At 42.7% G+C, this 27,631-nt stretch overlaps 2 protein-coding genes across 2 annotated transcripts in view; one reads left to right on the top strand and one right to left on the bottom strand.

Moving 5' to 3' along the window:
• Window positions 1-5: 5 nt before the first annotated feature.
• On the top strand, window positions 6-9,727 carry LOC108107120 (developmental protein eyes absent). Its single transcript, XM_017214511.2, is given in 6 exon segments — window positions 6-293; window positions 3,470-3,516; window positions 6,802-7,294; window positions 7,296-8,539; window positions 8,659-8,903; window positions 8,974-9,727. Coding segments are annotated over 6 exon segments (2,283 nt in total). The 5' UTR covers window positions 6-221; the 3' UTR covers window positions 9,156-9,727.
• Window positions 9,728-11,665: 1,938 nt separating this feature from the next.
• Window positions 11,666-27,631, bottom strand: part of LOC108107042 (carbohydrate sulfotransferase 4) — a 29,558-nt gene continuing 13,592 nt past the window's right edge. Inside the window, exons 2-4 of the mRNA XM_017214403.2 lie at window positions 12,477-12,659; window positions 12,215-12,416; window positions 11,666-12,154 (exon numbers count right to left, since the gene is read on the bottom strand). Coding sequence (XP_017069892.1) covers window positions 12,023-12,154; window positions 12,215-12,416; window positions 12,477-12,659 — 517 coding nt within the window. The 3' untranslated portion in view covers window positions 11,666-12,022. The remainder of the gene's footprint in view (window positions 12,155-12,214; window positions 12,417-12,476; window positions 12,660-27,631) is intronic.

Raw genomic sequence — 27,631 nt, 5'->3', positions numbered from 1 at the left:
GAGCCACTCAGAGCGAGCGCTACGGGGAACGGTCGTCCGCCCGCAGCCGCAGTTAATCGAGATACCAGATACTAGATACTCCTCGTTCAGAAACGTCAACCGAATTGCAATATTCGATTTCAAAACATCATCGAGAAGAGCCAAACATAGTCTACCTGAATCGGTTCAAGTCCACTCCTACGCGTGTGTGTTCCTAGTGAAAGTTTTCGCAATCCCACAGAATGGTCACCCTAATGCCATACAACTACGCCGCCCCGCGATGCGGATTAATTGACAAAATGATCGAGCCAAAGGTAATCAAATAGTCGTAGTGCCCGTAGCGGGACGTTCGCTCCTCGCGAAGCTTTAAAAGTGATGTGGTTGAGCCGTCGGTTATTGTTATTGTTAGTGTTATGATTATGGTTATAGATGTCGGCGGTAGCTTCCTTGGTGGTTACATTGTGGGGCTTCCCCTGGCTGTGATTACCCATTTCTACCCAAAAAGTGAAACTCTACTGCAACATTTAGCGACTTGCCATTATTTATTAGGCCTGGACTCTAATATATGTACGAACAAGAGTTTAGGATGGCTTAAGGTGATCCATTAGGCGGCGTGATATCATAGCACACTTCATATATAAATCTGGTTGAGGTTGACAACTAATTCGTGTTGAGATGTCATTTAAATTCATGAAACTTAAGAAATACACTTGGAGAAATATCATTTGATCGAGTTATTAAGAAATTATTAAACAGATTTTAGATTTAACAACTCATCTTGGGCTAATAATTATGGAATGTCTCTCATTCACGTGGGATTACTACTTTTATAGACCCATCCTGGGAACAATAGACTACTCTTTGTTGAAAAATCGTTATTGGGGATTGGGATTATAGACACCTGACCACAATTTTATTACATCGCATTAATCGGCTTAGCTTCGCTCGAAGGTAATGAACTAGACAAGTCAAGCCTTAAAGGTCTTTAAAAACATCCAATAGAGGTCCAAGCTGAGGTCTTGCCAACATTTTCATTTCGTCAACATTCAACTTCCCTACGGATGGTATGCATTTCTCCAGCCAATTAATGGCCCCTTGGCATTCACTGGAATTTCGGCGTAAAGTCTGGCCCAGATCAGCGCAAAAGTTGGTTTCCCGGCGATTTAATGGAACAGCATACTAACCACACCAACGACAGGGTTTTATGGGGCCCTGAACTTAGACTAAGACAAAGTCGGATCGAAGGAAACGTGACGAACGTGGAGTGGCTGGATGGTTAAGGCGAAATATTAATAGAGCATAAATTACAGCGCTAGCTGGTCTGGGTGCCGGCTTTATGGGATTTTAAAGAGCCTGGCCCACAAAGCCAGAGCTGGGCTTCGGCCGGCCAGCGGCATTAATCACATTTTAATTAAGTTTAAGCCGTAATCGTAAAAATTAACACGCCATAATTCAACTGCGACAATACGCGCTGCATGTAATTTATGACAAAGAGAACTGGCATAAGTATGTGTGTTATGTATATCGTATAGAGGGGGAGAGGTGAAGCGGGGAAACGGCGGGGGAGGAGTCGAAATATTGATTATGGCCACTGCGATTGACACTTGGCGATTGTTGATTATACTACCACGATTGTGGCCCAAACGTAATTAACGTGCCAAAGTGTTAAGGTGCATGGGATAGGTCCCCGTCCCTATCCCCTCACCACCTATACCATACCATCTCAGCCACGAGGAGAAACAAATTTTCCTCTTGTTTATTTTGATGTTTATCGCAGGGTCCGAGGGTGTCCGAGGGGGGTTCTAGGGGCTCTTCGGGATCTTAGGGCCAGGTTAATAAAAAATTTGTCGCCGTCTTCTTGTCTTGTCTTTTGTTTGCCTGCTCTTTGTGGCCGAGAGTGTGTGCGTCTGTGTGTGTGTTTTAATCTTCTTCTAAAGCAGCAGAAGAGACAAAGAGATTACGATCACAGGAATTTCGTTAAAGATGCCCAGAAACAGGTCTTTATACTACATATCTCCCACTCTTTCCCGCAGCTGGGACCAGCCCCCAACCTCCAACCTCCAGCCTCCTTCCCTCCCCCTCTGTGGACCGTTGTCTGTGTTAATGTTTACGTTGTCAGCTTGTGCCATAAATTAGTTTAGTAAAAGGTTGCATTTGGATCTTTCTCCCCTTTCGGGCTCCTCACTATCTCACTATCTCATTTTTGCATACAGCCGAGACTCGAATTCGGTTGCTCGTGCAACACGCAATCCCAATGCAAAATTCGCGGCTCGAAATCGCGACTCCGTGCGCATCGCGTCGAAACGCTACCGTTCGGCAATCTGTCCGCCTGTCCGCTGCGCATGCGCATGTTCCTTTGGCCCGTCGACAAATTTGAGAACTCCGCCCCTTCGGCAACCCATCTGCCCCTTCGGGATCGCCGGATGATGGACAGTGCGTGCGTGTGGTCATCTCGCTGGACGGCAGAAGCTGTCATCCCGAAGCCGCTCAACTTTCTGGCCTGTTTCAGGGGTGGAGGTGCTCACAAATTCCAGCACCTGGGCTTGCCCTTCCCGGCCGTCCGCCTTCGATTTATCTGGCTTCCGTTCGATTTGCATAAATGTCCTCAGCTTTTTTGGCATTTGTCGAAGTAATGTTACCAGCTAGTGACTGCTTTTTGGGGGTTGAATTGTGCCCTTGAGGTTATCGTTAAATACTCCTTAAAAATTATATATAATTTCTCTTTTCATATTACTCAAAACTACATTGTTATGTCAATTCAGACCTATTGCCCATTCCATCTGGTTATTACCTCAATACCCATGTTTCTTAGAAACTCTTCCAATATAATGCTGGTTACCTCCTTAACATATGCATTCTCATGATTGTAATATCTGCGTTCTCTAATCATATAGTTGACTATATCAATCTTAAATTTCATTGTTCTCCCTAATCAACTTCATCAAAAGCGAAGTATTTCTTTAATTTTTTGCTGTATCCTATGATATCCCTTCATCAGCTTTAAGCCTCATTTGTGATATCTCCCAATAAACTCTACTAGTCCCCGTGTCACATCCTTATCGAAATCCACTGCCACCTGCTGATCTCCCCCCACCTCAAGTTACCCTCAAATGGCGCCGAACATCCGAAACATTTCGGCCAGCGGCTGTCCGGTAAAACTTTTTCCCACGCACAAGCTCGAGCTGCGAAAATCGCTTAGCGCAGCAGCAAATGGCGGTTGCGAATTATGTAAAATTGGCTGTTTTCTTTCGCCACTGGCAGTGGATAACCCACATAGAGTTTCAGGCGGTGGAAGTGCCGAGCTCAGCAGGGCGACTCCAGACTCTGAGGTGTGAGTGAGGTCCGTTGTTTATAAACAAATTCTTCGAGGGCCCGGGGAAATGCGCCTGACGGACTTTACATAATGCCTACTAAGCCATCAAAATGTATATATTTCTTTTCGGCTTAATTCGCTTAATAACTTTATGTGTTTTTCTTGGCATATTTTCAGGTTAAACGTCCCAAGACAGAGCACACGGATACTCATGAACGCAACCGGTAAGTCTAAATGATATTTATTACCAAATAAGTCATCTTAATTAGGTAAACTGAACATCTAAATTATGAATTCATGAAATAAGAAACAACTTTATATGGGTAGATAAACTTTGGCAGTTGATATCAGCAGATCAGAGATATATAGTTTGTAATATTCCTTAAATATCAACCAGATATTGGCTTGTTAGCCGTTTCGATAATCAGTTTTGGATAGTTTAAGAATTATATATTCTTCTTAAACTTCTTGCAGGGATTTAAAACTGTTTTTTTGATAATTTCATAAACATTTTCCCCACAAACTATATGCTAGGATCTTCGAAATGTGTTCCTTTCTCTGTAAGCGTAGACAATTTGTAACAGAAAGGACAGCCCTCGTACTTGACAAGAGGCGCAGCATCTTCAATTGGTTTCGATTGAAAAGAGACAAGGGGCCATGAGGCATGTTCATATTTTGCATGTGGCCCTCACAACCTGACACATGCCCCGGCAGAAATTCAAAGAATTCCGTCCACGCTTCAGCTACACACAGAAGAGATCCCAAAAACCGAAAACTGAAAAACTCAAATCCAAAAAACAAAAAGAGAAGAGACCGAACCGAACCGAACTGAGAAGTGTCAGAGCACTTAACACTTGCCAAGGGGCAGGAAAAGAGCGGACGGACTCGGGGCGGTCCAGGCCCAACTACTTAAAAGAGGCTTAAAGGCGGCAACGGTTGCGGCTTAGCCTTAAAGACCTCTTCCGTCTCCCTCTCTAATAATTTCCATTATAATTTGCGTAAATCTCCCATTGGCCACCGCGTCATCAGGCGGAGAGCAGATCTCTGAGGAAAAGTTTTCGGTTGGCTCTCCACTCTCGACGGCGCACGCGTCGTTCTGCTTTGGGGAAAAATGCTTACCCCCTTTTTCCAGCTGCTCCCCCATCGTCGTTTTCCTCTTGTTGTGGCTGCCAGCAAGATAAATGTCCCCCTTCTCCAGCCGAGGAACAGAATCTCAAGGTGTCAGATTCCTTTGGAAATTGGGCACTTAATTTACCTTCCTATTAAAATTATGAAAAATTGTTGAATATTTCCCAAGCCTAATGGGGGAAGTTGGAGTACGGAGGATTGGGAGAATGTGGGATAAGAAAATAAACAGGAGAATGGATGAAGTAGGAGTAGGGGTTATCAGTAAAGATTGGAAGTTACTTTAAGGTAATTATGCTCATTGTGGAAAATGCCCTCTTTATGGCAAGAACTTCTTCAACTATAGTAACTAAAGATATACAAAAATAGTAAAAAAACCCTTTTAAACTGTCACTAGAGTTTTAAATTTATATTTACTCAGCTGGCAGCTGATTATATAACCGTTTATTTTGGGGAGCCAAGAAAACTCCACTTAATTGCATGGAAAAGGATTGAATTTCTCCCCAATTTGTCTCCCCATTTCCCTCGAAGTAATCTATGATCCCCCGAACATTTTTCATTGTTTTGATTTTTAGTTTCCAGTGATTTATTTGACTTTCCATTGGTGCTCAGTTTTATTTGATTTTAAGAGAGCCCTCCGAGATTTTCCCATTTGTCCACTCAATTTGGACCTACTTGAAAAGTAATAACAGAAAGGAAACATCAAAACACGAATCGTAAAATATAAAAAAATATTTGTCGCCGCTCTTAGGCAGCTCAACATTTGCTGAACACATGGCCGGGAAGGGAGGAGTAGTAGGGGTGGGGAAGGTCACCGAAGGAGGCAACAACGGGACTTGTCCGGGACAGTCCGCACATGCCACCAAAATGCGAACCCAACGAGCGCCTCAAGTGCCCCGAAGTGATTTCAAGCGATTTCCTCCTCTCATCTTGGCGATCCTCAATCCTCCAGTAAACAACCCAAAGAGACCCGAAAAGACAGGAAGAGGGGAACGGCGAGATCGTAGAAAAATATTTATAACACTTGACAAGATTTGGAAGACCTCTTCTTCGGTCGGGACTTCGGCTGGGAAACACTTGACTCCGACTCGGGGGAACCCAAAGCGACGTACAACGTGCCGTTAATTTAATGGCTGTTTAAAGATTATTGGAAATTATTTTATGGCTTTCCTAACGAGCCAAAGGCTCTCTGTTTCTTTCCTTTCCCAAACAATGGGAATGTCTCTTGTGTATGGGGTGGACCTAACACGCATTACACTGAATCCTGATCCCGTTTCTTGTTTCTTATTAAATCGGTTTAAAGTCGCTCTTTAATAAAAAAATACTTGGACTTGCTTTTGTTGATATACATATGTATGTATGTACATATAAGGCCTTTAAAGAGTTTAGATCAGGGGTGCTCAAAAAGAAAAAAAAACTTTTTTTTGCTAACCAATTCATTAATCATTTTTACCCCAAAAAGTTCACTGCGAAATGAAATCGAAAGTGCGAACAGAAGTCATAAGGAATTAATTTCAATTCCAAGTGTTTGAGGAGGACCCAGGAAGAAACAAGAACAGTTAGTTACGGAATGAGGCGGAAAGAGGAAAGCAAAAAATTGTTAGTGGAATAGCGTCGCGAGAGCTCAAAACTTATGGACGAGCAAGTCGATATGCACCGAGTATTTACAAAAACAAATTAGCTTTGAGAGTATAGGCGTTGAGTACCCCTGATTTAGATCTTTAATAGTTAGCTAGGTAGACTTGAAAGTATGAATGAAATAAATGAATAAAAATCTTACAAATTATACATTTCTGTTATGACTTTCTTGAGACTTTAGCTATTTATACATTTATCAAGGCATTTATTTGCAAATATTTTACAAACTCAAAAATAAATACTTTGATTAAGCCGCAAGCTTATTTTTAACAAAAATACAAATTCAAGAAACGGGTTTCAATTTAAACCCTCTGTACTTATTGTCTTATTAAACAGTCTTACTTAGTCAGTGATTACATTAGTCACTATAACCGATAAAGGATATATGGGATTCGTGAGAAACAGGTTTAAGATGTGTAATATTTGGTAATAAGCATTAATATCCAAGTCGATATGGGCATGTCAGAGTAAAGGTATATTCAAATTTAATTTCATTATTTTGTTATTAAGTGTTATGTTATTAATGTTATTAAGTTGTTAAGGGTATCAAACAATGGTTAGGAACTCTCGACTAACGATCAGTGAAGAATAATAATGCTTACTCTGAGGTATTCTTAGTCGGAACACTCGACTAAACTGATCCTTAAACATTGAAAGTTCCCACCAGTTCACACCACCCTTTCGATAACCTCCCCCACTTAAAACGCCTCTTATCTCATCTACCTTCCCATCTTATCTCCTTGCAGCCTCTGCAATCTGTCACAGCAGCAGCAACAGCAACCCCAGCAGCAGCAGACCCACCAGCAGCAGCAACAGCAACAGCAGCAGCAGCAGCAGCAATCCCATCCCAGCACCGTGTTGGCCAGCAATGGACCCAGTAGCGCCGGTGCCGGCATGGGTGTCGGTGTGGGCGGAGGCGGCGGCGTGGTCGGTCAGTGCAGTCCACTGGGACTGCCACCGCAGAGTCAGCCGCTGCAGCCAACTATAGGATCGCTGGCCTCGCTAAGCGGTCACTACTCCAACGGGAATACCAATCCGAATGTGAATTCGAGCAGCTGCAGCCTGGCAGCAGCCTCCAGTTTCTCGCAATCCGCTGGGAGCAGCTTCTCCACATATCAACAGGCAGGCGGCACCGGCGGCGGAGGAGTTTCTGGCGAGGATGGAGTGGTGGGCGGAGCAACTGTGATGTCGCACTGGACGCATGATGGCACTGGTTCGAGCGGTGCAGCGGTCAAGTCAGGAGTCCCGTAGTCCGGGGCAAGTGCATGCTTCGCTGGACAATGGTTCGGTGCCCAGTTCCAATCTGTATAGCTGCAGCTCCGCTAGCAATCCCCTCGACGGAGGAGCAGTGGCGGTCAATTCCTCGGCGGTGGCAGCAGCTGCAGCAGCGGTATACGACGGCAAGCACGACTACTACTACTACAACAGCATGCAGCAGTATACGCCGCCTCCGTTCTACTCCGGCTACGGAACTCCTTATGCCGCGGCAACGGCAGCCCGCCAGGCCAAGATGGAACCAGGAGCAGCGGCTGCGGCAGCTGCTTATCTAACGCCCAGCTATGCCAGCGGTGGCAACAACAACTCGCAGCTCTACAGCAGTCCCTATGCCAGCTACAACAACTTCGGGCAGCAGGACTACGGCGGATACTACAATGAGCAGTACGGCAATTACTACAGTCCGGCAAACTACTCTCCGTACGCTGTCAGCTCGCCCAGCTCGAGTGCGAGTCACGGACACGGCTTTCATGTGGCAGCCTCCTCGAATCTCTCTGAGAGCCCCACGGACACCCACTCGACGACGCCAGTCCACCAGACCACCCACTCGCCGCATTCCCCGCTGCCGATCTCACCTAGCGCCGGCTCTGGAATTGGTCCTCTCGGAAATGTGGCGGCGGCTGCTGCGGCAGCAGCCCTGAACTCCAGCGGAGGCAGCAGTGTGGGCACGGCGGGATCAGGGGGTGTAGCGACCAGCAAGACCACGCCAACAGGCAAAACGGGACGTGCGCGGGGACGGCGTCATCAGCAGCCCAGCCCAACCAGAAGCACTGCCTCGGACACTGGAAACAGCGAGGCCGTCAAGCCACCGGAGAGGGTGTTCGTCTGGGATCTGGACGAGACCCTCATCATCTTCCATACCCTGCTCTCGGGCAGCTATGCCAACCGATACACCAAAGACCACAGCTCCCTGATGACTATCGCCTTCCGGATGGAGGAGATGGTCTTCAACATGGCCGACACGCACTTCTTCTTCAACGAGATCGAGGAGTGCGACCAGGTGCACATCGACGATGTCAGCTCGGATGACAATGGCCAGGACCTGAGCGCCTACAACTTCGCCACGGACGGCTTCCATACGAACAATCCGCCCGGTGCCCCGCCCAATCTCTGCCTGCCCACTGGAGTGAGGGGCGGTGTCGACTGGATGCGCAAGCTGGCCTTCCGCTACCGCAAGATCAAGGACATCTACAACAGCTACCGCGGAAAGTGAGTATAGTCCTGGTTGCAATCTCAATATAAGATTATAGGAGAGTGAAGATCCTTCTTCTTAGTCTTAGAGATAATTTTCATTCATTCATCTAACCAGAATTCCTCTTCGTCCACAGTGTTGGGACCCTACTTGGACCCGGAAAACGCGAGGCTTGGCTGCAGATCCGCTCGGAAATCGAGGTGGCCACAGACAACTGGGCCACGCTGGCGCTCAAGTGCCTGAGCATGATCTCCCAGCGAGAGAACTGCGTCAACGTGCTGGTCACCTCCACGCAACTGGCCCCGGCACTGGCCAAGGTCCTGCTCTTCGGGCTGGGCGGCATCTTTAACATCGAGAACATTTACAGTGCGCACAAAATCGGTGAGTGAGGAGGGAAGCAGCGATGGTCGATCGATATGGCTATAACCAGTTTTTCCCCCTTTTTGTTTAGGCCATGAAACCTGCTATGAGCGGATCGTGACTCGCTTCGGGCGCAAGAGCACCTACGTGGTAATTGGGGATGGGAACGAGGAGGAGAACGCCGCCAAGGCCATGAACTTCCCCTTCTGGCGCATCTCCGCCCACAGCGACATTCGCGCCCTCTACACTGCCCTCGACATGGGTTTCTTATGAAAGGCCAAACTGTAATGGCAGGCTCGAAGCAGTTTTGAGTACAAACAGCAAAATGTTTATTTAATTTATTTAATATTAATATTATAACTGATACGTATGTGTGTGTGTGTGTGAGACAACCAACAAATGCAAACTGTAAACCAGCGCAAAATAATTTAATTATTTTGTTTGAACAATTTATACTTTAACGCCAAGACTTCTTGTATTATATAGTTTTAAAACACCTAATCAACGATCCTAACAGTTCGCAGTTCTCGCACGAAGTTGTTTCAAGTGTGTAATTAACGAACTAACGGTATACGTATTTAGCACCTTAGATTAGCAAACAATAACGGACCGATGATGCCCCATCCTGGCCACATCCTGGAAAGCGGAGCAGACACAACAAAAACTAGTTTAAAGTTCTTAGTTTAAAGGCAGAACCATAATTATAATGATTATAAATAATTCGACAAAGCCGTAGTATTCAAATTTTAAATAACTATTATTTAGCTGCATATATTAAACTATATTTAAAATATAAAACCAAGTAATAAAAGAGCAAATCCAACAACAACGCACTCTATTAAAGCATAACCTTTTGCAATTTCTTTTTGGGACTGGAAACTATTCTTAAGGATAAAGAGTGTAAACAATTATATAAATCCTGGTATTAAATTGTTTCTTTACAATGATACAATCTTATAAAACATTGAATCTCTGGATATACACATTCTATTCCAGTTGATCCTGATTCCTGGTTCCTGGATCCTGGATGTTTAATATTTTTCAAAGAATAACATATATCCTGTTACTCTAGGAGTTTTAAGTATAGTAAAGTTATCCGATCTTTTGAAAGTAAGTATACTCCAGTCGTAAATGATAAGGCATGCCCTTTTCTAATGTCTAAAACGTAAAAAGTTTCCACGTCTAAAAAGTCTATATAATCTGACGAATTTATTTTGGTAAAGAATATATATTTTATATACAAAATGTCCATTCCACTGCTTTGACCACGTAATAGTCTAGATAATCATTTCTACTATAATGATGAGTTTATGATGATTTATTCTTTTTTTTATTGTAAAAAACAAAAATACTTTTGGGACTTTATAGATTGCTTATAACTTTGTTTATCACATATCTATAATTTTCATTATGTTCTTTTATGCGAGTGCAAATGTTTACATCGACTCTCCATATAACGATCAAATATATATATACCTATATTATACGGTAATTACCTATATTAAAATTATCTTTAAAAGGGTATACCATTTACACCGTTTTTGTACAATGTAGAATTGAAGTTTTGGCAAACGAGTACTAGATGGAGCCACATTATTTTACACACCTCTTGTTTTCTACAAGTAAGTTTGCTTTTGACATGAAAGTGTTGCCAACTGTGTTGTTTTCTTGTCACGCACTATGGAGTTTTCAGCGGAAATGATGGCGTCTATGCTTTTACCTAGTGCAGCAATTAGTTAGCAACTTTCAGGTGTAAATACTATAAAAATTCCAAATCTTTTAAGTATAGGTGAATTAAAATACTTAAAAACTCAAACATTTATTATATTTGAAAAATGAAATCGTTAAATTTTAAATCATAGCTGTTAGGTTGACTCCACAAATGGTAGTAAAGCAGGCCAATATAGCTTTATTAAACAGCCTTGTTGTAATAATCAAGAAAGTCAATACTGAATTGAGTTGGAAATGAGACATTTCATGAGTTAGAAACTATACGCGCTGTTAGGATGTGAAAATTTGATTAATTGTATGCACTTATCGAAGAAATTCGTGAAGAATCAGAGTTGTAGAGAAACTAGCCCAACAAAAAAGAACAATTATTTTTATAATTCATTATTTATTCAGTTGGTATGTTGCTTAATAGGTGTAATTATGCAAATATTGCTGGATCCTTCAGTTTATTGAACAATCCAAATACTCTGTTAACATATCTCTTGCCAATTTGATCGGTTTACTGGGCTTCGTTTTGGATAAAGAAAACGAACATAACTCAGTTATATAATAAGGACATAAAGTATAGTACAATTTAATTACAATTACAACTAAATAACCATAAAAATAATCTACGCCTAAGGAAACTTATGAGTAGGAATCGAGTGCCCATTGCTCTTTTTAATACATTTTTTAGTTCATAATTTTCATTTTCATTAGAAATTTGTGTCTAAATTGATTCTAGCGTGATTTACGTTGCTCTTCCTTCCGATTTGATAATATTGCACAGTTTTTAGTTGGCCAAACATGGTTGTTGCATCTCGATTAATTTCAAACGTGTTCTCTTTTTTTTTTTTTTTGTTTTTCTGTTAATATCTCTGTGATACGTTTTTGGTGTGTTAGATGCTAGATCACTGGATTTCATTGTTAAGCTGAATTACAAAAGTTGTTTGCCTAAATAATTTACATCAAAAAGCCAAGTAAACATTCCACTATACGCAGCCCTATTTAGACTAAGTTCTCAGTTATTGTTTGCTTAAGTTCTAGGCCTAAATGTAAATCTGATATTCGACTGGTTTTCGTACCGCTTTATTCTCTACACAAAAATTCGCCAATTACTAAAATTATGCATTTCATATTGTATATTCAGTTTATATATATTAATAACTATTGCTCAGTTAAGTGTGTTTGCGTGTCTAGCAAAAATGTGCCCGCTATGAATGAGTCTTCACAATGCACCCACTTGCTCTGTCCAGCCCCGCTCCATCAGCTCCCGCTGATCCACTCTTCTCCACTCCACTCCGTTCTTTCCCTTTTTCCCATTTCTTTTTGCTCGCTCAACACGACGATATCACAACAAAATGTACCAAGTAGAAGAATTAGTTATCATTATCAGTTATCGTTAACGATCGGCTAAACCTAGGACCGCTTCACGTGAACGGCGGCGGCATGACCATCGGATCAAAGGTCTGCTGCGTGGTGGAGAAGTTGCTGAAGTTCTCGATGCGGCGATATCCCCACAGATCCATGGCATCCACACAGACATCCTGGATTTGTTTAATCTGAAATGGGATTATTTTGATTATTTCACTTTGAAACAGAAACAAATATGAAGAACCTACCTCTTCTGGCTTTAGATCCTGCATCCAATGGAATGGCGCTGATCTGGAATCACGATATGTGGAACTAACACCGCCGATGTTCACCTTGGTGTGCGTATCCAAGAACTCCTCCACGGCTGGATCGAATGGCAAGCCGTAAAAATGCAAAATATCCTCGGTCATCTCACTGGGGCTCAAGGAAAGGTCCTCATAACGAACAGTCCTAGAAGATATAGTATATGATATATACTTTACCTACACGATATTCATTAGGGAAACTCACCTGAAACGAGACGGATATTTTTGTAGCAGCATCTCAGCTGTCTTATAGTCATCCTGCAGATCTTGGCACACCAGTCGCGGATCCTCGCAGTCCTCGTTGCCTCCGCACCAAACTCGATGTCGCCTGGACTGCATCGTGCCCCGCGGATCCCGCACCAGAAGCACGATCCGAACGTTGGAGAGACTGCGGGTAGGCGAATGAAAACTTGTTAGAATACTCATATAGATAATCATATATATATATATGTATATCGTGACGGATGATATATAATTGCTGGCGTAATAGTTGAGCAGCGAGCCGTGAAGTTCACTTTGCCATAACAATGAGAGGTAGGGAGGGAGGTAGAGGGAGTCTCCCTGGAATTGGCTTTCAATTAAATCGGATTAAAACTTCTATAATGGAGCATAATTAGCATTTTCATGGAGCCCAGCACGAGTCGGTTTCTAGCTGAACTCCAATGGCACTAAAACATCGACCAACTGAAAATTGTTTTTAATTACAACACTTAAATGTATCTCCCTCTCCCCCTCTCTCAGCCCCCTCGCAGCTCAACAGCCACTGCAATTGCTAATTTATTTCATGAAAATGTTTTGCCTAAGCGGAAACAACGAAAAAGTTGATAAAACGGCAGGAACGGAAGCAGGGAACGTGGGTTTTCAGTTCGGGTTTGAGATGCTAATGGGGTCGATCGGAAAAGTAAAGGGAAGCTTAAAGCAACGTGCTCGTACAGTGCAGCAGGCGGAGGTAAATGATTTTCCATTTAGGTAGAATTATCTTACATATTTAACTTAAATACCCTTTCTATATTATAGAATAACAGCTCGAATTAGCATCATGAAAAACAAACGCTCCCAATTATTTCTTAGTGGCTCACAGATGTAGGAGCATCATCATCATCAGAGGCATAACCACATGCAGTGGCATCAGCAAGGCGCCCACACACCCACTCAACCGCAATGCTAATGAGTTTGTGGCGAATTGAAACAATGTAAACATATATATATATATATATCTATCATATATATATATGTAGAGCTGCATCTGTATGGCAATGGTTATACAGCCTATTCATAGGTTTAAATGTAGTCAGCACGAAATGCGGTTAAACGAAATGAATGCTCGGAGTTATTCCCACATAAATCCTAAACGAATGCTTTGGCATACAAATTTAATAGAATTATATCATGAGTTATAGTTTAAGCCAATTGAATATCTGAACAATATGGGTTGGCTATTCGTTAGCTTGCCAGAAATTATGCAAATTGACAGCAGCTGCCTGATGATGTTTGGAAAGGGTTCGAAAGGGCAGGCAGCAGTAATAACAGAAACAATAACAAATAACAGTCGGTCTGAGGGGGCTCCACTGTCACTTCCCCACCCGCCAAGCTGGGCTCACTGTGGCTGCGCTGATGGCAACCGCAACAGCTGCAAAAATACCAATGCTGAAAACTTTTTCAAAAGCCAAAAACCGAAAAAAGCAAAAGGAAATTGTACGAAAAAATGCGGAATATAAAAATTCCGCGACATTAACTTTGTTTAAAGTACCCGAGAAGGGCAAAGGACTGCGAAAGGGATATCGAGGGCTCATTTAAGTGCTGGAAAAGCAGGCAAAGGGTAAGCCCTTTATAAGCCATTAAGTCTGTGTTTGTACAGAACTATCTTTCAAATTATAGATTCATTTTGGTATAAGTTAGCTCTGTAAGTTTCAGAGACTCATCTAGCCACATTTTATACTTAGTTTTGGTGGCTGATTGTATTTATAACTTGTAAAAATCAAGGTTAATAATAGATCAGATCAAATCATTAAACTATAATTAATGGATAAGGAAAGACTTCTATTTCAGTGTTAAAAATTTCTTTTGATCTTTTACATTTAAGTTGACTTCCACTTAACATTTATTCTTCAAAACTTACTTAGTTACTTAAACTATGAAAAGTTCAGGCGTTTGCCTAGACTCAAAGCCATTTCTCTTCTTTTTTTTTTTTTTTTTGTGAACTTTTCAAGTTGAATAATTTAGGATGAAGGGCCCTTATGTTTGGACCCGAAACACAAAACAAAACTGTTGAAGGCCGACATGAATTTCACTTTCGTTTTGGCTGAGTAATTTGAGATGTTTTCTTTTCATTTGTATTGTGTAATTGCGCGAAAAAGAGGCACTCGTGGCTAAAAATATGCATAAAGTTTTTGCATAAGCCGAAAGAAAAGCATTGAACCAATTGGGCTGGCTGTCGAAGAGAGCCATCTCGAGGGGGCTTCGAGCCGGACATTGGAAGCCACTGCAAGGCAATGCCTGGCCTGAATCTACAAAACAGCAACATTTCATTTGGCTAAAAGTATTTTCAGATATTTCATGGTGTTTCGGGCAGCTGTTAATTGGTTGTTAACTATGTCTACTCTGGGGATGTCTTTTATTGGACACTTTAGCACTTGCCGGCCATAATTCAAGTTGGCTTTTAATTTAACTTTAATGGCCGCCTGGCAATGCAGGGGATGCTGGCAGTAAGCGTTTGTTAAATGCATTTAGCCCTGAAAAAACTGTTCATGAAACACATAAAATAATTGGAAAGACAGCATTGCGGACATGTTAAGTTGGCTGGGCAGAAGCTACCGCCGATTCGCATGCCATTCCCCGCCACTGTGACCCACTGACAGTGGCTTTTGGCAACTCATTGGCCCCGAAAACTAAAAGCTTCTAAGCATCTCCACTATTTGTGACTCATTCTCAGTCTTTTTGAATTTATTTTCTGGCATTTTCTGTGCTTTTCTATCGGACTGCGGACTGCGGCAGATGTGCGGCATTCTGACACAGTTTCAAAGATCAAAAGACGAAAATTTGCACAACATAAAGTCGTCAGTGGTACGCAAAATGATTTGAGAGCAGCCCAATCAATAGACGGGAACACCAATGGATGTGGCACACATGATGTATATGGATAGATATAGGTTCGTTCACAGTTAGCCGGTCCGGTAGCAGAGCTGACGACGCTCTTTTGTTGACCGATTCGGGGTCAAGCTTAGAAGTGGCGAACCCCAAAGCGATTAATCAATATAATAGACCCGGGCCTTCTGTGTTGTCCCCGTCGTCTTTGGCCATAAAACCGATTCGACTGACCCCCAAACCGATACAAAACTATTTACATAACTTTTCCCCAGCAGTGGCAAGCAAAAGTAAAAGTTGCTCACGTGTTGCTCGAGGCCTTGAACCCCGAACGCCGGCCAGGTGAACTTTTCGAAACGACTTGCATCATTAGTCAGGCGGCAGCAGCAGCAAAGATTTCCACTTCCGAAGACCGACGCCACCCCAGCCTCCCCAGCGGCTGACCCATTAAACGTTTTAGTAGCCCACCTTTGGTGGTTATCTGCCTGTGTTCATCCCAGCTCTTCAGCATGTCCCACTTCTGGCATGGCCAACTATCATTCGGCTGGCTTAGCGGTTGGGTTCTCATGCGTGTGCAGATGTCTCGCCTTATAAACTCAGAGCCGCACTAAGTACTCTGTAATTATTTTCAGAGGTTCGCGGGCTTAGGCCTGACATAAGCTGATAATGTTGATTAATGGCAGCTGGGAAAGCCAAATGCTGGGGAGCGGAAAATTGGAAATGGCTTTCCACTGCGATAGGCAAGGAGTTACTTCGATGATCAAGTCGCAGCGATCTCAGGCTTTCCTTTGGTCTTATTTTTCAACTTTTTCCAAACAAATAAACTACAATCTTTATAAGATACATCTAACATGAATTCTACTTAATAAATTCAGCAGTTTTTGCAATCAATTAGCCCGTTTTTATATTTTTTACCTCTTTATTTTCTCCTGTGTTTCGTTTTTTATGGGGCAAGAGTTGCTTTTCAGAATTCGTTCACATTTGTGCTCACCCTCGCGCCACGGTGGGCTGAATTTTCCGCCCTGACCACTTGGTTAGCGCTGAAAAAATTATTACGCATACGCTCCGTTGGCCAAAGGCCTGTGAATACGCGCATGTTTGTGTGTCTGTGAGCTCGCGTGTGTGAGTGTTTATTTATAAAAATATGCATAATTGTCGCGTGCGGGTTGAAAAACGGCCGAGAGCGAGCCATCAAAGGGGAGGGACGGAGAGCACGGGAATTACTGCGACAAAAAATATTTAAATAAAATCAAAACAAAGAAAAGAGAGAGAGAGAGAGAGAGAGCTCTCATGGCTGGGCTAAATGAAAATTGCTTAAAATATTAAATTAGCTCCTAGAAAAAAGTTCTGAAAAGTTTTCTGAACAAAATGAGTGGCCAGAAGAAGGCAAAAGCAGGGAAGTGGAAAAAGCAGTTATTAAATATTCAACAAGGCTCTGCTAGTAATTTGATTATGTTTATAATTTAAGCCGGAATATAATCCCTGAAAACGGCAAAAAGAATCCCTACAACAGCAGGCTAAGCCACATAAATCCTGCAATGCTCCGACATTAATACCACAAACATGGCCCAAAAATACAGCGGCAACGGCAACTACCACAAAAGCGGAAGCAACAAGAGGCAGAACCGAAATAGCCCTACAGAGTATGACGTTTTTGGGCAAAACGCAAATAAAAAACTGGAGTAAAAGGAAATTTATCGATTTAACAATTGCCCATACAACAGGCCCATACAAAATGCAGGCACGTAACTCCCACCCAGTCCCATTACCATTCCCATTCCCATTCCCATCGTTCTTGGCCCATTTATCAGGGCGAAAGAAAGTTACTTTAGCTAGTGGCCAGTTATAAGTATGCACAAATGCCACCACCCCCAGGACCGCCCAAATCTTGTGTTGCAACCGAAAACCGAAAACACAAACACAAAACTGGAAAAACATGCAAAGCGCTGAAAACTATGACTTGGTACGAAGTAAACTCGGAAAATGCGTTCCTAAAAATTATTCCGTTGACAGGGAAAAACAACAACTGATTTCGGAATGAAAGTGCATGGCTTTTCCCCTACTTTTTGGGATTGCAATAATTTTAATTACATGTGACATGCGAGAGGGTGTTGGAACTTCCTAACTGGCAATTAGGACATGCTACCAGTTACTTTGCCTCGTAAACTGCGCTATTTAAATGCACAACCAGAGATATCTGGTGTAAGTCAAACGGGGTCAAGGGATCCGTTTTCGGGTCACACAAAAGTTGAACAACTTTTAAGCTCTTAATGCTAGAAGAGAGTTGGTTCCTTCGAGCCAGTAAGTTGGGAAATAAAGTGATATCTTCATATGCTGGAAGTTTCTAGACAACTTTTAAAGTGTTTAATTTAGGAATTTGTAATTACTTATTGATTGCTTGGAAAATGTCAGACAAAAGTAATATTAACGACCCTCTAAGTGGCAATTCCACTCCGGCGTAAAGCCTTAATTCTAACAAAGCCTTTGTCATTACAGATAATATCACCATTTAGCCATGGAAACTAAACCTTGAACTTGGCACACTCCAACAGACCAGTCAAAGTCCCAACTCCCACATCATATATCCACTGAAATGGCATTCACAGAAACTATATTACAGAGCCCAAAACAATGTTTCAAAGATATCTCCCCTCAGCCGCGAAATTGCGTGACTGGCGAATCAAATCAAGCGAATCCTAAGGATAATGCGCTGTACGATCCGCCAACTGGGTCAACAGACCCAAAGGAGAACCAACCGAGCGCCGATCAATTTGCAGTGGCACTGGCACTGGCAAAGAGCAGCCAAATGGGCCACCCAAAAGTAGCAGAAGTACCAGAAAAAAGTGCCAGCAAAAAGGCTGAAATTGTTCCGGCAAATGCAAACAACAGCAAATGTCAATCAAAGTCAACTGGGATGCGGCCAAGTCGAGTGGCAAAAGAGAAAGGCTCAGAGTTGGAAGCCAGGAGGTTGAATGTTGGAAGTTGCAAGAAGTTAGGAGAAAGAGAATCAAATTAGAGAAGGCCAAGTGGGCGGTCCGGAGGCGTTGCAAGGGTACATTTGAAGAGTAACTATCTGCAGTTCCCATTGCCTTACTTTTTGAGAGAAACCCACTCCCCCCTGCAGGAACTGACAATGTTGAAGGAGCCGAGGTGCAAAAGCCTCTTGGAAACTTCATTAATAACAAACTAAGGGTCGTCTCTAATGGCTATGCCATGGATATATGCACGTTCGTTGGTGCCTAACCCATCCCGTTTCTAACCCATCCAAACATATGACAGAAAATTGTCTGAAGGTCTCGGCAAACAAACCACCAGTGGAGGCAAAAAATGGGAATATAGAAGGGAGCTACAGTACAGTGTCATGAGAATGTGATATATATCTTATGAAATCTCAGGTCTTATAAAGATATCTTTACTTACAACGAAGAAACTAGTTCAAAACTCCGAAGGTAACTCAATTTGTTTGGATATTTTTGCGTTTACTAAACTGAAATCCCTACAAAATGCACATCATTGGTGTTTGAATTTCTCTGTAAGTACAAGCGATGTATGTGAATGATAAGCTTTACTAAGTACTGTTTCAAATTCCCTCAATAAATGAGTTTAGAACCATCTCGCCACTGTGCCGCAACCTCAGCCTCAAGCTGCCATTGTCGGGTTTTTGTTTTTGAGCTGCCTAAAGTATGAAATTTATTGGGTTCGTGCATTTGACATGAAGCCTTAGGGCGATGCTTTTGATAGGCAGCCACAGAAATCCACAAAACCCATGTGTGCTGATGATGATGATGATGATGATGATGATGATGATGATGATGGTGGTGCTGTTGACGAAGGAATTTGATGGGAGAAAGGACAAATGCGAGGCAATTCGTTTGATACGTTTAATGACAATGGCAGCCCGAAAATAGAAAGGACATTCGGGGCCTCTAATAACCTTTGCTAATCGGAAATGATCAGCTTATGTCCGCTGAAATTTGGTCGATTATCAAACTAATTGCCTGAAAGTTATGCAATTACAGCCACTGTTCTTTACAAATACCAAAATGCACAGACAACGACCTTTTATGCGATTCCGATCCCCCACCCTACCCTTGCAGTTGATTGACTTTTGATCTAATTGAATTTCTCACGCCTGGGAGCTGCTCCTGGCCAGGCTAAAACCAATTGGGGGGACACTAAGGTCTTGATTGGAATTTATGTGAGTCACTCGAAACTTTTAATTAAAATGGGGGGCAAGGACACGGAGATTGCCGGCTGGAACTAAGATAAATGAAATGAACTGAAATGATTTATGCATGGCCTTCTCCTCCTCCCGAACTTTAAGATTTTTAAAGGGGCAAGGCTAGTTTGATTAAAAAGATCTTTGATTTCTCTAGAGAACTCTTTTAGTTACTTTGAATAGAGTATTTGCATTGAGAGAATACCTTTACACATTCCATTTGTAAACAACAAGAAAAGGTAAAAAGTTAAATCGTTTGGCAGTTTTAAAAAGTTCTCAGAAGTTTGATATTTTAGAAAAACAAACAGTTGGGCTCCCTCCTTTGATTGGATGGCTTGCCTGTTTTTTAGCATGTTTTTATGAAACTCCAACTGCTTGCTAGCGGAACTGCAGTTTCCATTAACTAGAAACCACTCCTTGCTCTTGCTTATTGATTTCTTAAAAAGTTCTTTACAGTCTCCGTGGCAACCGGCTCTGGCCTGGTCTAGAATGCATTCAACCTGCGGTGAGGGCCCTTGCGTTTTTAGTTTCCTGTGAAAACAGTGTGGAACGGATGAATAATATGAATGGACCAGACCAGTGCCACCCCCTCTCCAGATCTCTATTGACTTTGTGCTACCTCTTAACGACGTCATCTGAAGTGAACGCCGAGCGTGGAGCATGGAGCATGGAGCGTTGCGCGTTGAGCTACTTAATGACTTATCGCCGTCATTATGCCTCGCTGGCTGTGCGATTCAAAGTGACTTTTGGGCTGCAGCTAAGAAAGCGTAAAGTGAAAGAAGCTCGAGAGGCCCCGAGATGCCAGCCAAGTGCGGCCAAGTTGCCAAGCTACTAAGACCCCGACTCATATTCGGAGATGAGTTCGCTGAAAGAAAGAAAGAGTTCGAAGCGGGCAAGTGGGTAGGTGGGGAAGTGGCGGATGGGGGCAGCTTATTCAAGAACTACACGTCACCCACATAAATTCAGCTGGCAAGACCTTCCTTTCACTTTGCCTACGGCCTGAATGATATTAAGTTTAAGCAACGCGGTGCTCTGAAAGAAGGGATAATGTCGTGAAAAGAGTGGAAGCCTGAATGCACTAACAGACTGGAGAGTGCCCCTTGTTCTCATTCATAATTACTATGGGTTAAGATGACCCAGTTAGGACAGAGATCATAGTTAAAGTCAGAAATGTCAAAGAAGGTTTAGCATTGATTTGACATTTATAAAGAAATTATCATCCTTTCTACTACTCTAAAAGTATTTTTGACAAAATCATCTAAAAAAAGCTACGAATTTCCTTTTCAGCCACCATCTTAAGTGCCTCAACATTTCCCTGCCCAGACAGCAGATAAATTTCATAAGACATTACCTTAATTTAATAACCTGATTCGAATATTTCCAACATTGGCCTCCATCTGGCTCAAATTAAGCAAAAAGGATATGTATTATTTATGGAGCTGGGGACGCTGAAGCCCACGAGGTTTCTTTGTGCAGATTCCTCGGACATGTGGTGGTCAGACCTGGCAGACAATAAAGTGTTCGATGCTTACAGGAATATCGCACGATCCGACCTGCCACAAGGGAATGCCAGTGACAACATCTACATGGACCTGAGCTGAACTTGCAGTTCTCCTCTTTTTTTATGCTGGTCTGCTGGCCTGCAATTGCCGCCCCTTCTGATTGTCATGTAAATGGACATTTTTTCCCTCTCATGACTCTTAAATAAATTGCCCCCACTTGCGACCAGGAAGTGCTGCAGCTCGAGAGGGGCGTGTCTGTCGGAGGGCGTGGCTGTCTAGAACATTTTGACACTTCATTTCATTTCAGTTAACATTTTTTCGCCCTTTCAGGAACCTGCCACGCCCTCATTTAGCTTTGGCTTCCTGTGATTTATTAACGAACTTTCCTTGTTAACTGCAGTTTTCTTTAGTTTTCCTTCTGTCCAGCCTTCGGAAGTTCATAGCAAATGGAAATGCATCTCGCAGATAAGGCTATCGCCCGGCGTTTACTTATCTTCTGTTAGTACTTACGAAAGCTTAGTTACTTGCTTGGATAAACAGTTTTCTTGACTCTCTTAAGCTAGTTGTGTGTCTTCTTCTTGTTTTCATACCTGCAAGCAGAGGAGGGAAATGGGAAAATAAAGTTAGTAAAGTCGGATTGAATTGCTGGGAATGCAAGAAAAAGGCAATTACAAGCTGCATACAAAGGAACCGCCCACGGAAACGAATTAAGGCAATCATAAATAAACGAGCCAAGGTCTGCCTGAAACTTCCCAAAATCAATGCCGAGCACGTTTGCCCAACTGCTGCGGCCCCCAGCACCCAGCATCCAGCTCCAGATTCAAGATTCCAGATTCTGCTGCCCACACAGAGACACCCATCTGCATCTGGCAGAGAAACCAGAGACTCCACCGAGGAGAAGGTAAACACATTCACAGGAATGGGCTGGCCATGGGTGGTGCCACGCCACGCTTGTTTATGGAGCACGAAAGGGTAACCCGTGTGGACGTTGCCATTATTCGGAGCAAGCGCGAGCGATAAATTGCAGTAGATCTGTGACAAATAGCCCGGCCACGTGAAAGGCGAAAAAGCGAAAGAGAACAGTATCATGGGCAGCAGGGAAGGAGGCAGCTGCAGGCGAGAAATGCAGCTCCAACTGCCTTCGGAAAGTTACAGCAGATTACACAAGACTTAAAATTTAAGATGATATTTTAAAAAGTAAAGTTAGGAATATTTAGATAAGATTATAAGTGATATCTCAACGACTAAGACATCTTTAGGCACAACGATTTCTAGTCAAGTTAATAGGTATTCAGCCAAAATCACTCAATAAAGTTTATTAGCTTAATATCTACCATAATAGCATAGAATTAACACAAAGCTCCAGGTGGTAAGCAACCCAAAATGAGAATGAAATCATCTCGAAATTGGCACAAAATAAAGCAGGCTAAGCGCATCAAATCCTCACATAATAAAATCAATTTGAAGTACATTACTTTGGCAGTGGAAAAGAGGAAAATTCTGGTGTAGAGTAAAGAAAAAGAGTTGAAACTAATTTCGCGTTTATTACAGCCAGCAAAATGTGCGCAAATTACATGGATAGTAACTGTGAGATACCCGGGCATAGGCACAGTCGTGGGGCAAACGCTTTGCAGCTACAGATACAAAACGCAGTGCCGACTGCAATTGTCCCAAGGCGTGAAAAGGGGTAAGGGGCGGTAGATGGCAAGGCTGGCTGGGAAGCGTGGCTAACAATACAACGGAGCCGGCAAAGCGGCAAAGAGAAGAATGCGACTGAGGAGGCATCCACGGCGACGCCACACAAAAGGTGCCACGTAGAAAATTGCAAAAGAATAGAACTAATTTAAACAACTTGCAGATATGCGGACCAAGGTTGCTCCCCCCTCAGTGCCCCTCCCCTGCCCTGCCCGAATAGGTAATAAAAATTATACAATAAAATGTACACTACTAGTACTCCCTCCTTCCTTCAAAATATCAATAGAGGAGAGATGCCTGTCTGTCGGCGCCTTTCAATTCGATTGTGCTCATGTTCGACGCGATAGATTGTATCTGATAGATGCTCTTGCCCGGAGTTACCGATTCTTTGTTGATTGACGTAGGCGATATGACTGAACTTGCAGGTCCAAGGAGGTAGGTAATGGAGGTGGGGAAACATTACTTCAACGGAGGCCCAAAGAAAGCCCGAAGCTTTCTCGGGAACTTTACAATGTGCAAACATGAAGATAATTGCATTCCCCTGTTTACCCTGAGCCAATATTGACAGTCTTATTGGAACAAAGAAAACAGATACACATGGCCAAGTAACAGCTCCAAGGTTGGGATAACAGCTGCTTGCTCTTAAATAAAAGCTGGCAATAAAAAATAGCAGCAATTAACTTTATTTCCTGGAATTGAAACGCAGCGCAGCGCATCGTTTTGGCCAAGAGAAACCGAAAAGCGAAAAAAAGATACTTTCAATCCGTTCACTTTTTCAGCCTGCTGCCTGCCTGGGCTTCGGGCCCGTTATTCATGCATGCAAATCCTTGACTTTGTGCCTTAATTAAACAACAAGGAGCAATCGGAACGAGCTCTTGGCGACACTCACACCCTCAGACACCCGCCTGCTGCGCCCCTCGTGGCATATGCAAACAAATTACCCACGAAATGGAAAAAGGAAAAGTGAACTGCGTAACTTTTTATGGCACAGCAACACCTGAACAGCACCCCTGCCCCTGCTGCCGGCTTTTGTCCGAATGCGTTGACACTCTTACTTGACTTTTCGCTGCTTTTCTTGCTCAGCTGGCTGGCTGACTGACTGACTGGCTGAGCATCTCCGTTCAGGTTGTTAAGCTAAAGTCACGTTGGGCCCCAACCTCAAGGTTAAGAGGCAAAAAGCCGCAACAACAAACAAAGCCAGTCCCAGCCGAGGCAGATAAGCCCAGAGCAGCGGCGACGACAAAAATATTTCCACATATTTACAGATACAAAACGCCTGGTTTCTGTTTCTGTTTCTGTTTACCACAAAGTTGACACTTATTTGCTGAGAAACGAGATTAAAAATAGCCCAGAAATGCAAATTTGTTTAGCTACCCTCCAGTGATTAGTTAATGGCCAGTTTTCCTTTCGAGGATAAAAACTTTTATTGACTTTAAAGATATAAAAAAAAAAAAAGCCGCAGGAAAATTAGTTCAATGGAAGGAAAATTAAAGCTAGTCTTTTCCTTTATTGTCTCTGTGCAGTGAAAACTTTACTAGGTTATTGCACCCTGCCGTTAAGGAAATGGCAAATCTAGCTGCTGGAACTTCCAACACATCCGCATGAATCCTCTCAACTTATAGCCAACCACACCAATATCTTAGCCATGTCCGTGGCTCTTCCTCAATCTTCATACAGATGTCTGGCCGTTTTATTTCTTAATTGGCATTACTTATCAAGAACCCTTTCACAAAATGCCCCACGATCCCAGGGATCCGACAGCCCATGCCATGGAGCAGGCCAATCGCCAGATTGTTCTAGATTTCCCTCAATTACCTCGCGCTTTTCCGCTGCCGCTTTTCACGCTGCGTCTGCCGCTCTTTTCATGATTTGTGGCCGGGCTCGCTTTTAATTATTGCGATTATTGTGGCAACAATTTACAGTTTTCGAATGGCAGCCAAGCAGGCGGGGGGCACTGCACTGCAGTACTGCAGTGAGTGCGGCGTGTTGCACAAATAATTTAGAGCGGAATGAATTGTCTGGAGAGCGGCAGCGAGAAATTGCAACTTGATAATTATAATGAGCCAATAACGTCGTCGAGTGGCGATACCGAGTTGAGCAACGGACCCAGTGACATGACAACCTTGTTCTCAACTATCCATTGGAACTGGATGCGGCTGAAATTTGATACGGGAAGTGGAGTGTGGCCTGAGGCAGAGTGAAGCTCCGATCAGCGATCTATAACAATTAAACGAGGCCAGTAGGAAGGCACTGGTACCACATAATATCGATTGATTATAATAGATTACTTCTGAATTATTATTCAATCTTTTTCTCAGGGGAAATTGCTTCTACTGTGTGACTAAATAAAGATAAGATGTAACCAAAATGGTCGTATTCAGGTGAAGAAATCCAATCCTAAGGGCATTAACCAAATAATAATTCAACTTTACTCACCCTAAGTTGTGATTTAAATCTAGCCAACCGACTAGCAATTTGAATGTTTTACCCTCCAGCAGAGAAAAATAATCATGAATATCGTGTTCATCAGGCCAATGCAATTATGTAAATTGAAAATATTTTATATATTTTTGCATAATAGTTGATATCAACTTATAATTACACAAATGTATAGGTGTAGATAGCTTCAAATTGAGTTTATTAGAAACTGTTTTCAAATAAGGTTTCCACAAAGAATTTGCAATTTTAATTAGATGTTTCGCCAAGTACTCTTCAGCTATCTTTTCTGACTTTCTGCTTCCAAGAACCTTGTTTTCCAGCCATCGTTCCCTGGTTCTGGGCCAGCACGTGCCCTACAAGCGCTGTTCTGGCACTTGAACGAAACATGTCGGGGGAAAATTGCAACACAGACTCTTCCTAATAGAATTCGAACTCAATGTGTCAGTTGTTTGTTTTCGGCTGGCGGCGGGCGAGAAGGAAGTGCCAGCAATTGCTAGAAATTGGAATTTCCACTCGCAATTTGTATTTATAATAGATTAACAATCTGAGATTGCTTAAAATATTTAAGGAAATTAAATAGCAAGACGAGCTATTTATAGTCGAATAAATTAAGGTATGCAAAATAGATAAATATTTAATTATTTTTGGCATATTACGCACTAGACTTAATATAACTTTATGTATCTCGAAGATCTATGACTGTGCCAAAATATTTATAAAAGATAGAAATCGAAAGTTTGTCTGCCGCTGACAAATAATATTTATCTGCCGGAATATAAAAGATATCATTCGAAGGAAAGAAGTGGCAAACTAGAAAACCTGCCTTCCCACCAATTGCTGCAGTGGCAAAGTCTTCGGTCTGCAACAAAAGGACGTGCCTGAGGAGCTTACAGGGGTCGCTGTGGGGGGCTGGCTTACCGAAAATTGGCGAAAAGGAGGCGACTGGGAGGGGGTGGGCCTACGCCACTGACACGTACTAACGAGCGAAGCCTGACAGCTCGTAGAGAGCGTCATCGTCCCGCTCGACGATGCTTAAAACTTAATTTGAAGCAACAAAGACAGAGCTCTATGGGTCCCCGGGCAAGGAAGAGAGGAAAACGGGGACTGCGTCATTATGCAACGCCAAGTGGAAGGCTTATATAATGAGTGCGGTACGAACGGCATATGAAAAATAGTCGGGGAATCTCCTTGTCAGAGCTTGTCAGCAGAAGATTACTGAGCGAAGTAAGTAAGAGGAATAAGACGGCCACAGGCACTCGCCATACTGAACCTCTTACTGACCCATTTACTGGAAAGTTCCTCAACTATTTATGCACTTTGCCCAATACACACGGAGAGATAAACAGCCGTCCAATAACCGCAGCTGGCAGCAGACCACAGCAAATGAATTTCGTGTGAGTACGAATGGGTTGCACTGAGTTCCATGGGAAAGGCCCATAAATAAGCGTTACTATCATCTAATTGGGCAGATTATAAACTTGGGCTTGACCTTGCTTAAGTTGGAGAGAATGATTAAAAGATTGGATGGTCTATAATAGGTGTGCTCAACGCCTATGCTTTGAGTGTTCATTTGTTTTTGTAAATGCTCGCTACATATGGGCTCTCTCTTTTTCGTTTTCCTCTTTCCCCCTCATTCCATAACTAACTGTTCTTGTTTTTTCCTGGATCATCCTCGAACACTTGCACTGCAATTCATTCCCTATACTTTGGACGAGATACGAAGAGAGTGTTGAAATGAGTGATGAATTGGTTAGCAAAGGAAGGTGTTTTTTCTCTCAGTGCAGAGCTGCAAACCAACACAAAAGCGTCACGAGTATGTGCACAGTTTTTTGTATTTGTGTTAGTAAATGCTTTGCCGAAAGACGAATTTGAGCATAACTGTTAAGTTTAAGTACTTAAAAACTGTGAACGTTTATGAATGAATCCAATTATTAGATTTATGTACCATTTATAAACAACAAGTTAATAATCCTTCGGCAAATAAGAATTTATAAAAAATCACAGCGAATATATCAAAACGAAAGCACTTTGATGATAAGTTAATAATCATAAAGGCAATGTTAATGTTGGATTACATAGACATAAAAGTTTCAGAGCTCTGAAAATCGGACAGATGTAATGCAAATATAATTACAGTTTCTAAATAAAACTCATATGTAGATAGAGACCCATCCCCATTGAACTGAATAACGAACGAGCTGGCTGGCTGCTAATTCAGTTACCCGTGAGGAAAGGACCTCTGACCTTCGGGGTCAGGTCAGCGCACACGTGCGATCGACAGATGTACCCGCCGTAGCCGTACACACATATGCCAACTTATGGTTATGGGAATTAGTTGTTGGAGCAGGCATTAGCCCCCAGCCCCGTCCCGTTCCGAATCCTCCTGCTTTGCGTGTTGCCAAAAAAGAAAAGGTAAAGGGA

The sequence above is a fragment of the Drosophila eugracilis genome, unplaced genomic scaffold (genome assembly GCF_018153835.1).
Source record: "Drosophila eugracilis isolate 14026-0451.02 unplaced genomic scaffold, ASM1815383v1 contig_952, whole genome shotgun sequence".
NCBI lineage: Eukaryota > Metazoa > Arthropoda > Insecta > Diptera > Drosophilidae > Drosophila > Drosophila eugracilis.
The sequence above is the reverse complement of the archived record's forward strand: the minus strand, read 5'-3'. Positions and strand labels throughout refer to the sequence as shown.